The sequence below is a fragment of the Asterias rubens genome, chromosome 7 (assembly GCF_902459465.1).
Source record: "Asterias rubens chromosome 7, eAstRub1.3, whole genome shotgun sequence".
Lineage (NCBI taxonomy): Eukaryota > Metazoa > Echinodermata > Asteroidea > Forcipulatida > Asteriidae > Asterias > Asterias rubens.
Genome location: NC_047068.1, coordinates 15,229,517 through 15,245,796, shown reverse-complemented (window position 1 = coordinate 15,245,796; position 16,280 = coordinate 15,229,517). Strand labels below are relative to the sequence as shown.

At 38.4% G+C, this 16,280-nt stretch overlaps 2 protein-coding genes across 2 annotated transcripts in view; one reads left to right on the top strand and one right to left on the bottom strand.

The window, feature by feature from the left end:
- The window catches only part of LOC117292179 (cytoglobin-2-like), a 51,643-nt gene extending 41,822 nt beyond the window's left edge, over positions 1–9,821 (bottom strand). Inside the window, exon 1 of the mRNA XM_033774121.1 lies at positions 9,464–9,821. Within this exon, the coding sequence (XP_033630012.1) occupies positions 9,464–9,480 (17 nt within the window). The 5' untranslated portion in view covers positions 9,481–9,821. The remainder of the gene's footprint in view (positions 1–9,463) is intronic.
- A 1,148-nt stretch (positions 9,822–10,969) lies between these two features.
- Positions 10,970–15,619, top strand: LOC117292178 (josephin-2-like). Its single transcript, XM_033774118.1, has 4 exons — positions 10,970–11,094; positions 12,364–12,574; positions 13,693–13,818; positions 15,178–15,619. Exons 2-4 carry the CDS (start codon positions 12,459–12,461, stop codon positions 15,464–15,466), a joined length of 531 nt encoding a protein of 176 aa, XP_033630009.1. The 5' UTR covers positions 10,970–11,094; positions 12,364–12,458; the 3' UTR covers positions 15,467–15,619.
- The last annotated feature ends 661 nt before the right edge of the window (positions 15,620–16,280 follow it).

Genomic DNA, 16,280 nt, shown 5'->3' with positions numbered 1-16,280 from the left:
AAGCACGTGCCTACCCCAAGTATTTGAACCCGTTGGTTGTAGTGTTACATTTTGGGTTTTGTTGCTAAACGTGATCTTGGCAACCCATGTCCATCGTACGTTCTACTCATAAATTTGTTTTAACTTGAGACTTGAGATTGCTGCCCCTCTCTGTCGAATTAAAAACCACCGATTCTTTTCCAAACCTCATCAACTCTTTTCAGAGATAATTACTGTTCAGTCGCTCTTATACTTCAAGTGATTAGAAGGTAATGAGTGGGTCTTTTTTAGACCATGTACATGAAGGTCAGCCTCGTTACCAGTGGTAGCGCGGCTACAAGGCATTATGAATGAAAATGGCGCGGCGAGATCGCACATCACTGGGAATGAGGTTGTACGTAGGTCTCTTAACAAACCAATGTGGCCATTTTTGTTCGGTTACTACTTGTACATGTTTATTTTGTATAGGGACCAGACTATTTTATAGAACTGTTTACTGTGACGACACCTCCTCGAGTTTTTGCAACCACCGGTCGGCACAGTACGAGCAGTTCACTACAAGGAACGAGATTAACACAATCAAAAAAACCCTTAAAGTATCATTTCATTTTAAAAAGGTTAGTTTCCCCCATTTTTATAATGGACGGAATTGTGTCAGGCCCATTAAAAAAAACGTTTTTGCAGGAGACTGCCGAAATAAAAATGGTTGTCAATGTTCCTAAACATAATAACGGTCTGCAAATCTCGTATACGTCGCACTGTGATGGCCGAAATGTGATAGCACTTAACATTGACCATTATGTGGTTTAAAGGCAGTGGACACTATTGGTGATTTACTCAAAATAATTATTAGCATAAAACCTTACTTGGTAACGAGTAATTGGGAGAGGTTGATGGTATAAAACATTGTGAGAAACGGCTCCCTCTGAAGTGACATAGTTTTTGATAAAGAAGTAATTTTCCACGAATTTGATTTCGAGACCTCAAGTTTAGAATTTGAGGTCTCGAAATCAAGCATCTGAAAGCACACAACTTCGTGTGACAAGGGTGTTTTTTCTGTTATTATTATCTCGCAACTTCGACGACCGATTGAGCTCAAATTTTCACAGGTTTGTTATTTTATGCATATGTTTAGACACACTAACTGTGAAGACTATAGTCTTTGACAGTTTCCAATAGCACTGTCTTTAATGGACGTAAGAAACCTATACGTATGTTTTTCATACAGAAATTCTCCGTTAGGCTTATACAGAAACTGCTTGTTATTGGAGGCCTCCTGCCAACATAATAAAAAATTATGTATGGGTGTAACAGGTAATTTGTTTTCACCAAAACAACAACTGCAGCTTAAAGGCAACACTGTGTGCCTTTCCAATAATATTTTGACTAAAACGCACAATCGTCGCTTCACAACTTTACGGTTAAATAAACCAGTAATGGGCTGAGAACTGGGTTCATTTGTTTGTGAATAACATTGAAAACTTCGCAGTGGTTGTTGATACTTTTTTTTTCAATAAACATTATTGAATGAAATATATTGTAACATTCCTGAAAGAACATCAGATGGTAAGAAAAATAATAATATTTTGTTCAACAAACTCAGGGTGGTGGTGTTATGACAAGGGTGCCCCCGGAAGAAATGTCAGCAACAACTTCAAAAAGGAACACACACCTCCAGACAATGGTATCCTTTTCTGTCTTATGGTGTTTTATCAACAAGCATTGTTGATCGATGCAAATTTGCAGCATTTTCTCACGAAAAAGCCCCAATAAAATTGACACTAATGCAAGGCCACGACATTGGAGGCTGTTCTTGAACATACTGTATACGTGCAGAAACTCTAAAAGCTAAAACGTCAATCATGTACTGACAACCTGAGATATTAGCAGCCCAAATATTTTTGAAACTGTTTGGGATTACCTAAATTTCCATTTAGACATTTTGTTTAAGAGGGAAAATTTTAACCTTGTGTATCAGAATTTTGTTCTTAGACAAACCAATCACAAGCCCCATTCAGGCAGCCGTTAAAACGAATTATCACGCGGTTGGAGAGGCTGATCCCAGACCTTGTCATGCCTTGGGTACATGCATTATTCACAATCAAGGAAATTCCCCCAATCTTTCAGATTCGTATGCATAGACAAATTAAGCCTTTTCGAAGAATACATTGTAACCTAAGACCGAATGTAAAGCCTCACAACGTGTCAACCAATGTAAATGATATCCTACAGGGCGCCCTCGTTTGACATATTCCTATGTGCCGTGTAGCTTTGCAACAATCTTGTGTATAGCCAGTGGAATTAATTCCCGCCTGTGGGTCTTAAGGGAGACTTTGCTTAAAGTTCAAAACGCAAGGTCTTTTATTACCATATCGTAGTTAAAACTATTCCCTTCAATGTGACAGCATTTTTTCTTAAAACCGCTTATTATTAAAATAAATTTTAACAGCGAGAATATTATATGTGAAATGAAGAGAGTGACAAATTCCATGCTGTTCACCCTCCTGTTTCGTATACATTTTCTTAAATATGGCGTACATTGTTTCGTCATTAAAGTTATTCCAAATGGTTGCTTGGTACGTGGCATCAAGAACTTAATAAGGAATCCCAGCGGGTGGCAACAAGAAGATAAAAAGTTGTCCAAGTTTTTTGACTCCTTCTTCGACTAGGCTTTGACAACATTTGGGATTACTTATATCCTTGGCTCTGCCAAATAAATACTTGAAGAGGGCTCGATCAAAATTTCAAAGTCACAAATTTGGGTCAACATAAACAACAGTCGCCCTCAAAACCGTCTGTTTAGATTTTTATTTTGTTTTACCCACACGCCCCCGTTGGCGATACTGACGTTCCGTATTAAGAGCTATGGGTACATGTCATGGGTGTAATGTACGTGTACTACGTGCAGATATTCATATGGCTGGCCTTCAAAGGGTGCAAGATGATAACTTTATCGCGACAACAATAGACAATGGACGGCACAAGATAATTGATGGGTTTCGATCAAGTGCGTGGGATTTTTTGTTAAACCTTTTTGTGTATGATTGTTAAAGAACTTTTTTCGGATGGGCTCCCACATTTCAGTCGGCGAATGAGTTTTTCTACAGGCGCAATGAACCATCCATGCGCGGTGAGCCTTTCTCACAGCTAAACAATGAAAACTGTATTTGTGTTTTTACCAAAATATTTGTGTATTGTTGCAAATATTTCAAACAAAATGGATCGAAATACAATAACGTCAAAAGCTATTATTATCAAGTGAAGGAAAAAATGATAGTTACATGCGGAGTTTAAAGCTTGGGAATTGCCGGATATACAAGAGCAAAATCAGCAAGACCATACGTCACAGCAATGGCGAATAACCTTGGTACAGAACATGCAAAATCGAACTAAATGATTCAACACCTTACATTATTTATTTAAATTATTCGAAACGATTCTGTTCATTGAAAAATCCTGATTGAAATGAGAACTACCTCGCAAAAACTGTTTTGCTTAGCAAAGAAATGTTTTCGAGCAGTATTTTCTGCTTAACATAATATAAAAGTGTGCCCTGTCCCATTGATGTAAGTATCAGTAATGCTAATTCAAAACCTCCCCTTTAAATCCCTGTGGGTTTATCCACGGTCAAGTTCACGCAATTACTCAGCCAGATGCAACACAGAATTGCACCCTAAAAATTATGTTGACGCCTTGTGCGAGACTCATTTTTCCCCTTGAGGTGTTGTCACCGCCTGGGAGGACGCCGGGGCCACACGCGCAGACCACGGCACAAGACAAGCTCTCGGGCACGCTGCTGCCGGTGCCCAAACCGGGGTTTTGCTATAACTTAATTGAATTTTTATTTTTTTATTTTTTTAATGTTTTGTAAAAAAGGCACATCGCGTGCAATCATCGAAACAAAAATGGAATGGCAGAAATTTGGAAGTTATGGAGGAATTTTGTTGTTGAAAATGTTTGATTGAATTAGCAGAATTTAAATTTTTAGAAAATAATTCGTGCAAAACCATTCATACCCGTGGGTCATAATTGTTTTTGAAGGCATGTGTATAACCTCTAGGGTTTCGAAGTGGCAATGCAACCCCATGATACCAGAGAAAACCTGCGTGCAATTTATATAGGCATCGATCGAAACAAATCAAGCAGTCATTCAATAAATCAATCAATCAATCAATTATAAAATTTGTGGCGTCGTAGTCACTAATTTATTCTGATTTACATTTGCATTGGTATTAAGACTAATATCAGGCCCAATTTTTTTCAAATCAAGAAAAAGCTACCAACTGTTTCAGCCATTTGTATGTATTTTAGTATGGAACCTTTAATTACACAAAGAGTGACCGTGTACATTCCAGAGCCGTTCTGGCAGGCAAGATACAACACTATCCATATGTATATAGTGAACTTTTGTATCATGTTTTCAACTTGGAGTCACGAGTAACAGTAAAAGCTGTACGAACTTTGAGATTAAAATAACACCTTCCTTCTTCATATCGAAAAATTGTAAAAATCTGCAGTGCAATCGAGACCATGAATTTATTTTGTTTTTCCCCACTTAGTGTGTACACATACCTGTAGGCTCTCCCGTAATGTGACGTCACAGGTCAAATTGTATAATTAGGTATAAGGCCAATTAACTCAAGGTTTTCTACACATACTAAGGGTAAGCTACACGCTTATTTGAAAAACTCGATGGAAACTAACTGTACTTTTTACAATATTGAAAGCAATTAACCGTGTAAATTTTTCTTAATTCCCTATTCCCTGTTTCTTAATTGCGGTTTCTTTTCTATTTGGCATGTTGGGGTATTTAAGCAAAGTCTTATCTGTGCAATTTCTTTAAGGAGACACTATTCAAAGACCTTTACAAAGCTACGTTGATAATTTGCTTCAGATTTTGTTTGCAATATTGGATGAGACTTGAATTTTTCCAAGCTACATTTGTTATCACCATGGCACGTATTGTTGACAGGCACGTACACCAATATTTATTCAAGGCAGTCGTCATCAACAAATGGTTTGTGAACAAGTTAACCAAGCTGGACAATGGATCGCCCGTGTACCATGGACCAGTTTTAAACTCGTTTTGGGATCTTTTTTTGTGCGATACATTTTGTTTACTGACCGAGGCACTCCGACTCCAACCACCTGTAAGATGAATGGCCGTCGGAATCGCTTAATCGTAACCGTTTATTCGCCGTGACTACTGCCTTTGCTCGGCGATTATAAGTTGGTTTTGCCAAGTATTAGAATGAAACTTCGGGTATTATTATTATTTAACCTTTAAAGATGCGGGCCCACGAAGCAGCCCGGCCCATGACGCGGCATTCAGGCACTGTGTCCCAGCACAGGACAAAAAGCTGTTTGGATAGACCTTGGGTTTAATTTTGTTTGGACATTTCCGTCGTGCACTGTGCATCAGTCTTCGAATTCGAAGTTGTAGGGCCCACCCGGGATTTGGTGAACAACATACAGATTCGTGGTAATTCAATCACAAACATGACACATACGGTAATATTTTGTGACTGGGTCGTCATTCCGTTAAAAGATTCAGATTTTTTTCTTCTTGTTCCATTCGAAATAGTATAATAAAAAAGTAGTCTGCCCCCTGTTAGTATGAATCCCACTTGATCCCTGGGCCTAACTTAAAGGAACACGTTGCCTTGGATCGGTCGAGTTGGTATTTGAAAAGCGTTTGTAACCAATTGTTATAAAATGCATATGGGTAGAACGATGTTGTAAAAGTAGAACACAATGATCCACACAAACATGCCTCGAAATCGCACGGTTTTCCTTTTACCTTTTACTAACACGGTCGGCCATTAATGGGAGTCAGATTTTTGACTCCCATAAATGGCCGACCGTGTTAGTTCGTACAGTAAAAGCAAAACCACGCAATTTCGAGGCAAACTTGTGTGGATCATTGTATTCTACTTTTACAACATCTTTCCAACCATATGCATTTTATAAAACGCGGTTACAAACGCTTTTTATAGACCAACTCGTCCAATCCAAGGCAGCGTGTTCCTTTAATATGGCTGCTTAGCACAACAAGTAGCTAAGCACAATAAAATTTCGCTCACCAGATTAACGTTACCATGCCAAACTAATACAATTTGTGACTGGTATCCTGCTCATTTCTGCTTACCAGAAAATTAATTGTCCAGCCATTTGCTGCTTAACCAGCTCTGTGAAATTGGGCCCAGATGTAAGAAACATGACAAGGGTCCATAGCCGTGTCGGATTAACGTTTTCGGCACTGGTTATGACTGTGTCACTGAAATTGCATGTTCTTCAACGTTGACAGTTAAAGACAGTGGACACTATTGGTAATTGTCAAAGATCAGTCTTCTCACTTGGTGTATCTCAACATATGCATAAAATAACAAGCCTGTGAAAATTTGAGCTCAATCTGTCGTGGAAGTTGCGAGATAATAATGACAAGGGAAAAAAACCTAGTCACAAGAAGTTGTGTGCATTCAGATGCTCGATTTCGAGACCTCAAATTCTAAATCTGAGGTCTCGAAATCAAATTCGTGAAAAATAACTTCTTTCTCGAAAACTATGGCACTTCAGAGGGAGCCGTTTCTCACAATGTTTTATACTATCAACCTCTCCCCATTACTCGTCACCAAGAAAAGTTTTATGCTAACAATTGTTTCGAGTAATTACCAATAGTGTCCACTGCCTTTAAGCCATGATGCCGATAGCCGCAGACGCCATTGCGACTTCGTACTTGGCCTACTAAACCACAAATTATTTGGATTCGTTTTGGATTCCTCATTTTGTTTGCAGATTATAAATCAGCCTCAAGCTCTTCGATAATAATCTTGTAGGTAATTCTAATGTTCAGATCCCTCTTATGAAATATTATTTACTGCCGTTGCTCTAGGGGTTTCATAAACAAAATAACCAACTCGGCAGGAAAAAAAATGTTTTGATAGTATCGAAGGGTGTGGGAAATTTAGAGGAGTAGATATTAGCGTATCGTGGGTAATCTTAAATTGTACAAGCTTGGTTGAATGGAAATACACCGTTCGAGCGTGAAGTAATCCATCTATAGTAGAGTTTTCTTACCCGGTGACTATAAACACGTATAACCCCCAAGGTCAAAACGAATCTACAGAGGGATCAATCTATTTGAAATGACTGTAAACGACCCCCCCCCCCCCCCCTTATCTTTTTCTATCTTGCGAACGGGACCGATTTATTAACAATCATATATATTTCCGTATGATTTTTTTGTTTTTATGGCTGGTGTAATAATAATTTTTGTTTGATGTGGTCGTGATCTGTAAAATCATCAAGTGATTTTTTATGGAATATTATTTTCTGCACAAGAGTCTAACCAATATTGCGGGTAATATGTTTTTTTTATGCACGAATTGGTTCTTGGTTTAATATTAAGGGGTTGGATATGATTTCGTGTATAATTTCTTCGTTCTTCATACTGCTCCGCACGTATCCAAGTTGAATGTGTTTTTTCGTTTTCTTATTAATCGGGAGTACATTTTTTTTAATTTGTTTTTTAGCCCATGCTAAATAATTGTTCATGCTGAGAAATGCCGAAAGGTAAAAACCGAAATGCGAAATGTTTTATTAAACCGAATGTAGAATTGTTCGGCTTCTAAATGAAGAAATACGTGTTGGTTTGCTGGTGGCGAATTCCTTTCCTGGAAAACTTTAACTTATCGATTTCTTTTAATCCTGCATCACAGTCGAGCGAAAAGTAATCCATCTATTATTGAGTTATAGTATATACACGATTCACAATACATTGTCTATTGATCAGTATGGCGGATCCCAAACAATGATTCATGAGTAGAAAAAAATAAATAACCCTATAATTTTCCTGAAAACACCAACGAAGGTTTCCCCCAACATAATTGCAAGAAGAACACATCCCCTAGAAAATAAAGCTCTAAACAGTATCCTCTCCATACCCTCTCCACCCCCGCCCCGCCCCTCACCACCACCACCGCAACCGCTGCTGACCTCCATGTCTGCCCGCAATTTTTATATTCCGTACATTGCCACTGTCGTAGTGTTTTTCAATAGGGAATTGTTGTTTGAAAATCAGGAATTTTTTGGAGGATGGTAATTGTATACTACAGGGGGGAGGGTATGTGTCTGCCCAAGTGCGTCACATTTTCCTTTTGAATTGTTTATTTTATTATAACACCTAGAAATATATTTTATAAGCACTCTTAATCCACGGAGAAACCAACAGAGCTCCATGCATCCGAAAGTAAACAGTGATTTACAGGCGGGAAACATTTACTACAATTATTTCGCTTCTGCATCAGTTGATCCTATTTGAACCTTTTGAGGAGGATAACGGTCAAAGGTCAACAGAAACATGGTGAACCATCCGATCATTAAATAACAGATTGTGTTCCCAAACCACACCTGAAGTGAAATTTTGTTAAGATGTAATCACCCAGAACAAAACTATTACTATTCAAATAGAAGTGGTTTCTATTCCAACACACACAAATTAATTTAAAGGGGGGGTCATAGATTGGTTCTTGTCGACGAAATGCTGATTTTTAAACCACTATGTCAGGAAAAATATACTTCAAGTCGCCTGTGAAAATTCAATTCAATTCAATTCATTCAATAATTTATTTGTCCATTAAAAAAGATAAAAATGGAAAATTTGCATGTCAAAACATTCACAGAAAGCTCCAAGACAGAAAACAAAAACAAAATACAGAAATATATATAAAACTATGATTTAAATAATATACACTGCTGAATAGATTGTTTATGTGCAAAAAATACCAACCTTCATGCAAAATCCAACGGTGATCGAACTTATTATAAAATATTACTTTCGAATTTTTATAAACACATTTTGCTGAGCCTGAACGATCTAAGCAACCGTTCGGTGAAAACGCATTTAATTCGTTTAAAATAATGTCAAAATAAGACATCAATCTGCTTGTCTGGAAGGGTAAACGTTGACAGAGAATCTTATATTTTGTTTTAAATGATGGCAATATGAACTTAAATTCAATTAAACTTCTGACTGAAATATAAAAGGACTTGAAATGGACAGACCAGTATAGGCGCACAGTGAAGTCGCTCATTTTAAAACCATTACAAATAAAACAAAACAAAATGGCTGGAACTAAACCGGTGACCAAAACCAATAAATAAACTGAAAGTTGTACATTTGAAAATTTAAATAATTTCCGCATAGTGCGTTTGTATGCCGCTGAGAGAAAATATGTAAAGAAAAAATTATTTATGACAACTAAAAAAATGACAATAATACTGTATGGCGGCCGCTGTCTGTACAAATAAAACAGAACACAACTATACATTTGAAAACACAAGTATTGCCGCCATAACTTTTACTTTTCGTTGTATGATATTATTGAAAACCAAATGATATGCATTCTTCTGAATGAAAGATTTAACCTTTCCCTTTGAAAACACAAGCTGTTGATTTCACAATAAAATAAAAATGCCCACTCACCTCGTCTCGCTCGTCATGATGATGATTCGACTTGATGGAAGACTGTTGTAGAAAAACGGGGCACTCTGTGACTTGACTGATATAAAACTTCCTCCCCGCCGACCGTGTATCTCTCGCTCTAGTATCCCCGGGAATAAGTAAGCAATCACAGGGTTTCTTTTTGCAATCAAGGCTCGGTTATGACTTCATCACCTCCGGGGAAGAAGGAAGAGGGGAAAAATCTATAATCGTGAGATCTCTGGCCGTCTACTAACCTCCAGTGGAGTATACTTGTTGTCAATGCGCAATAATAGTTTTTCTGTATCACTAGGTGGAGCTATATGTTTTCCTTGCACACTTGAGTGCATATAGATAACCTCTGGCGCGTGAAAATATTAATCTGTAAGAACTATTGATGGGAAATGTTACATCTATTTTTTTTGTTACTCAAAATATGTGGACATTGTGTGTACATCGGTGCAATATTGGTCTCAAAGTTCATTGGGGTGTGTTGATAATATGGCACTGTTGGCATGCTGCGCGTGCGGCTATCGCCATCAACAGGGTGTTGTCGGGGGGGGGGGAGTTGTTTTTAGGGGTAGTGTTGTTGTGTTGGGAGTTATATTTACACACGATCGTCAATGGTGATAAAGAAACGTAAACAACATAATGGGGGTGAGCCTTCGTACATCAAGAGAGGTGGTTTTTGGACGCTCAAACATAGCAAGATTGTACAATTCAAAAGAAAACCAATCAAAGTGTCACTTGGTAGCGGTGTTTTTTTTTCCTTCTCGAGTTGACACCAAAGTCTGCTTGGTAACGAGTGTCACTGATCGAGTGATGGACATTCATGTGACTGTCACAAGCCAACACTGAGTGGATATTGTTTAAAGTGTAAATAATTTGACTAAGGGCCCGTAAATAATTTACAAAGTGGCATATTTTTTTTCTTCAGTGTGTTACCTCGAGGGTTCCAGGGACAAAACAAGGACAACACAGGGTAATTTGGTGCGGGAATGTGGACTGACCTCTCTCTATTTAAACCGCTCGCTGCTCTCCCATTGTAGAGAAAAAATACCTAGGGCTGATCTGCTTTACTTGTTTGTTGCTTCTATCCCCCCCCCCCCCTCAATGAGATTTAGGTGGACTTGTTTTCCTCCTGTTTAATCTGCTTCTTTGTTTGTTTGTTTGTTTGTTTGAGACAATGCCTACTAGGCCTTCTAAAGGCATAATCATATGCGACCACTTTTTATTTAAATTACATAACATATAAAATAATATTACAATTTGTTATGTGTGTAGGCCAACAGGGGCCTATGGGAAGACTGACCGTTTTACCCCAATTCAGTCACAAAGTTGATCAATGTGTTTCTGATAACACAAAAGACCACACAATTATTAGGTAATAATAAGGACATACACAATTTGTCATCGTTTTTAAGCAAGTTAATTTCGTCAATGATTTTTAATTAACCAAACTTTTTGACACGCCCATCAGTCTGTTATTATGGTGTAGCGCCCTCTTCTGTTATAACAAAACAAGGCACCAAAGATGGCCGCCCACATCAGTTGACAAGAAATAGCGGAGTTTGTTTTTGTTGTTCTTCCTTACTCTAAAGCCGGAGCCTTATGAACGTGTCGTTACTATATTGGTGAGTTAGTGTATGCATATGTTTAAAAACAGGATGTATAAATGAGGATAATTAGGCAACAAGTCAAATATGCCTAAGAGAGTAAAAGTAAGAAGATTTACAATACAAAAAATACAATACTTAGGAATTCATTTTGTTGATTGTTTGTTGACATTAAATAATTTTTTTAATTAAATTATATTAAACACGGTAAAAACTGACAATATGACTGACATCACCGTGTGACCCCGGTTTGATATGCCATACCGGAGTACGTGTTTGTTTTTTTCTTTATTTGGTGTTTTCATTTTCCTCCCATGTACGTTTAAAAAAAAATGAAATGAGCATGAACATGCTGGTCGGATAGCGGAATTATTTCATGACATTTGCTTACTTGCCTTGATTTGGGCCCGGCAAGCTCTCCGTTCATCATATTCATGGTATTGATTGAGAAAAAAGGTCAGAAAACCATGCCGGCATGAGTCATGACAACTAGCTCATCAGTCGGACAACTCAATCGTTCGGATAACTCAAGTTCAGTGTTCAACCGTCGGACGCATGGCAAAGACACGCCGACAGATGTGGCGTTCGCATGACACCAACATGGCCAGTGTGTAGCAGCTGAGCGTAGACGAGGGCCTCAGCATTGGGCCGGCGCCGGCCGGGACCATCGTGACTTTAGTCTTTACTGATTTGGCCAATGCAAGTGCTCTAGAGGCAAATTGAAAATGGCCTTGCCCTTTCAATTTCAAAGATAAAATTCCAGGCCTTTGTAAGTTTGGTGTAAGCTGTGTGCTCCTAGAAGTCTATTGCTTTTTTATTTAGGTTTTTCCCCTAGCTAGGGTAGGAGGCTGTAGCAGAAGGTACCTCATGTATTGTTAGGAGTCATTGAGGTTATTTTTTAAAAAGTGAATAAGTTAATGACCACATACAAAAAAAACACATCAGGTAAGATTATAATATTTACAGAAAACGTGGAAACTGAATACTGCAAGTTTTCCCAACTAATTCACATAGCTCAGTCAGATGCTGTCATAATTTGTATCCGTGAGAAAGTTTGGTAAGCCATAGACCCACTAACAGGGGCTCTGTCCTCATTTCGTATGAAAATGCAAATGTCAAAAAATGTTTAATGAGTTCAGAGCCTCAGTTACTCGGTCTAGGTCAACCTATGCCCCAAAAGTTTTTCTTGTTGTTACATCATGGGACCAGTCGTGGAAAAGGAAATAATATTAAGCCATAATTTCATGTTTTTCAGTGTTTTCTTTTTGTTATTTCCCTTTTCAACAGATTGGGACCATTGGAAGTCGGACATTCAAAGGCCTCACCAAACCCATCTCATGATCATCTAATCATCATCAACAGCGCCCCAAACGCTGAGCATTATGTCTGTATACCATGAGCGACAGAAGTGGGAGCTGTGCGCTTTACACGCCCTCAACAATGTGTTCCAGGACGGCCAAGCATTCAGTAAACAACTATTGGATGAACTCTGTCAAAAGTAGGCACCACTCTATTAACAGGCTCTGTCTTCTGTCTATTAACCCATGTTGTTCTGTTGGACACTGGTCGTACCTACTGCCGAAACTGTCATTTTTGACACGGTCATTATTATACACTTTTTGATGTTTCATCACATTTGCTTGTATTGTCTGTACTTGAAACTCCCCCCCCCCCCCCCCCCCACCTTGCCCCTTTTTTCTTTGTGGTCGATTATCTGCAACTTAAGAGCCTGATATGCTATAAATTATGGAGTTATATGGTGAACAATTCTTTTTTACAGGTCCCTGCATAAAGACGTTTTCATTCTTGGTATTTATTATGCGCCTGATCTACCAATATAGAACTCAAGGTTTTTATTTTTTTTTAATTATGAGAGCAATTTGTGTGCCACTTTATAATGGTTTACAATGTGCTATATCACTAGTGATAAATATATCTGGCTTCATAAACGTGCATTACACAACACATGGGACCTACATTTATGGCTTTACGTCCCATCTGAGGGGCAAGGCAATAATGGCTAAGTGTCTTAATTAAGTTTCAAGACTGGGATTCACCCCATACTCTGCTGATCAGAAACACCAGAGCTTGAGTCCAGTGCTCTAAACAACTTAGCTATGGCATAACATATTGACATGTTTAGGCTAACTTTCTCCGTCTTCATTTTGTCTCTCCTTTTGATGATGTGAACTGAGTTGAGTTGAATCTGTTTGTGAAAACGTCTGTAAAAGGCCATGGAAACTTGTTAATCCATTGCTTTTTCTGTGTGCTTCTTTCTTATCATTTTGGCTACTTTACTGCTTCTGTTACACACAAGTACACTCATCTTCAGGAGAAGACGAGCAGAGTATACTGTTAGAAACGTCGATTCCAAACTGGCTCTTCTCAGAGCAAAAAAAGGATTTACGCATGGTTTTATAGTTTCTTTCTATTTCTCCACACCATAAATAGCTTCAAACAATACTTACTAGTATACCTATTTATGTGTGTTGTGTTGTGTTTGTGTCGCCATTTAGCCTTCAAGAAAGACTCTGCTACTCCTGGGGTCAAAACATCTGGCCATGAACTATTTTGTGACAGCCTATTCTATTTTCAACGTTTGTTGTTTTATTCCAGTCTTTCACCAGGATCAGTACTGAATCCACACAAGAGCATGCTTGGACTAGGAAACTATGACGTCAATGTCATCATGGCTGCTCTACAACACAAGGAATGTGAAGCCGTGTGGTGGGACAAACGGAGGTGAGAATAATAATCAACAATAATAATAATTATACAAAGCATTTATATTGCTCTCTAACTAACCCGAAAAACTAACACATTGCTAGATACATAATCAACCATCAAAGGCCTGGAGTTTCATTTGTTTGAGAGGGCAAGGCCATCTCACTTTTGAATACGTTTTTTTAATTATTAGAACGTCTTAAAGTCTATTTGAAACTTTTGAAGCGGTACCAAGGCCAAGAACAGGCCACCTAAGGGCCAGCATGTGCCCGTGTTATTCCAGGCCTATCATTGACTTTCATCCAAGCTCTAAATACCCACTTGGCCTAGGCCACTAGTGCGACTAGTGTTGAAGTTGCGACTACTGATTGCTTTGTCATTTAGTGTTTTCGCGACTAGTGTTAACGCCACGACTATTTGAAGTGCAACTATTTGGTTCAGCCAATGGAAAAAAGATTTAAATTATTTAGGTCTTGTTGAGCAACAAAACAGTTGGTTTAGTGATGATTTATGATTTTCTTGACTAGTCTTTTTAAAGGAACACCTTGCTTTGGATCGGTCGAGTTGGTCTTTGAAAAGCGTTTGTAACCGTTTGTTATAAAATGCATATGATTAGAAAGATGTTTTAAAAGTAGAATATAATGGTCCACACAAGAATCACTCGAAATTGTGTGGTTTCCTTTTACCTCGTCGACAAACACGGTCGGCCATTTATGGGAGTCAAAATTTTGACTCCAGTAGATGGCCGACCGTGTTAGTTCGCAAAGTAAAAGGAAAACCACGCAATTTCGAGGCAAATGTGTGTGGATCATTGTATTCTACTTTTAAACACCTTTCTAATCATATGCAATTTATACAAACGGTTACAAACGCTTTTTATAGACCAACTCGACCGATCCAAGGCAACGTGTTCCTTTAATGATTGCAAATCTTTAAACTGCACTTGCCGTGTATTATGGAAGAACTTGGTATAGAGCTTTATCTGCAATTTAGCTTCTCAATTTAGCTTCTCCCCTTATCATATTAGAGGTTGCATGGTGACATTTTAAACTGTAGAAATATTGAGTGGTCAGGAAGTTTTTCTGATGTTTTTATAGTTACAATGCTGTTATCAACGGCAAAGTATACCTGTGGTTTATGTACACATAAAAATTAACATCTGAAAATTTCAGTTCAAATTTTGGTGCAAAAAACTGTTATCTCTTTACATTACTTCAAAGTGAAATGTCTCTCAAAGTACTCTATACTACCAAATGCTGCTGTAGGCTTCTAACCAAGGGTTTTTATTGCCGTTATTTAAAAAAGTGATAACTGAACATAGACCTTCCCTTTAAAGCACCTTGTCGTTGTTGGTTTTTTTGTTACACTAACTTCTAGATGCCTAGCGGAACTCAGACTTGACGTCCTGCTGGGTTTCATCATCAACATTCCCTCACCCATGCAGCTGGGCTTCGTCAGCGTACCGATCCGCCGCAAACACTGGATCGCTGTCCGTCAGATTGACGGCACGTACTACAACCTAGACTCCAAACTCAGCAAGCCCGTTACGATCGGAGAAGACGGCAAGCTGCGGAGTTTCTTGGAGACTCAGCTAAAACTAAAAGGGTGTGAGCTGTTGCTGGTTGTGACGAAGGAGGTGGCAGAGTCAAGAACATGGCTGAAGTGACCCGTGCTAGTTTAAGGATAGAGACAGTCATGTTGAACTTTTGTCATGACTGACCTTCCTCCGTAGAAAAATAATGCTGATAACAGGCCTGTATGCTTCGTTTTTGAAACGGTAAGGACACCAAAGCATTTTTCTCCTTGGTAAATGGCACCCTGTGAGATGTAAATTTCTACTGGAGTATTTCAAGGGGACGGAGGCAATGACCAGGGGGCATGGGGGCAATTGTTTTTATTGCCTCCGTGGTTTATCAGGCCTGTGATAATGCTATTGAAAAAGGAGTTGTGAGGACTATACATCCCAGTTCTGTGAACTGAAAGAGATTTGTGTTTTATTTAAAAGAGACTACAACTCAAGACGAGAAAGTTGAATTACATGCAAGACATTTGGATCTGGAGAAGATCCTACTGACAGTGTCCAATTGCATTGTGCTTAACAATTCCCTGCTTAGCAGAAATGAACACAATACCAGTCACAAATTGTACATGTGACATGGCATTTATGCTGGTAAACTTAATCTGGTAAGCATAATGTTGCTGTGCTTAGCTACTTTTTTTGTGCTTAAAAGCAGCTCTATGAAATTGGTCCCAGGTCAGAGGTCACTGGAAAGGCAAGACTAGACGGCAAAGAATCTGCAGCAGCTCTTGCCGTTTTGTCTCAGATTTTGATAGATATTTATAGCTTTTTGTTCCATGATAAATTTGTTTTTGGCTACAAAGAAAAGGAGATTTACCACTCAACATATTGTGGATAGTTTTTATGTAGGTAAAAAAAATTCTTCTGGTAACATTTATTTAGCTTGTTGATCATTTAACCG

What these genes read in the sequence shown, in the direction of transcription:
- LOC117292178 (XM_033774118.1), top strand. Translation starts at nt 12,459, where the DNA reads ATGTCTGTATACCATGAGCGACAGAAGTGGGAGCTGTGCGCTTTACAC. An exon ending in TTGGATGAACTCTGTCAAAA is followed by an intron (nt 12,575 to 13,692) that starts GTAGGCACCACT and finishes GTTTTATTCCAG; the next exon opens with TCTTTCACCAGGATCAGTAC. An exon ending in GTGTGGTGGGACAAACGGAG is followed by an intron (nt 13,819 to 15,177) that starts GTGAGAATAATA and finishes ACTAACTTCTAG; the next exon opens with ATGCCTAGCGGAACTCAGAC.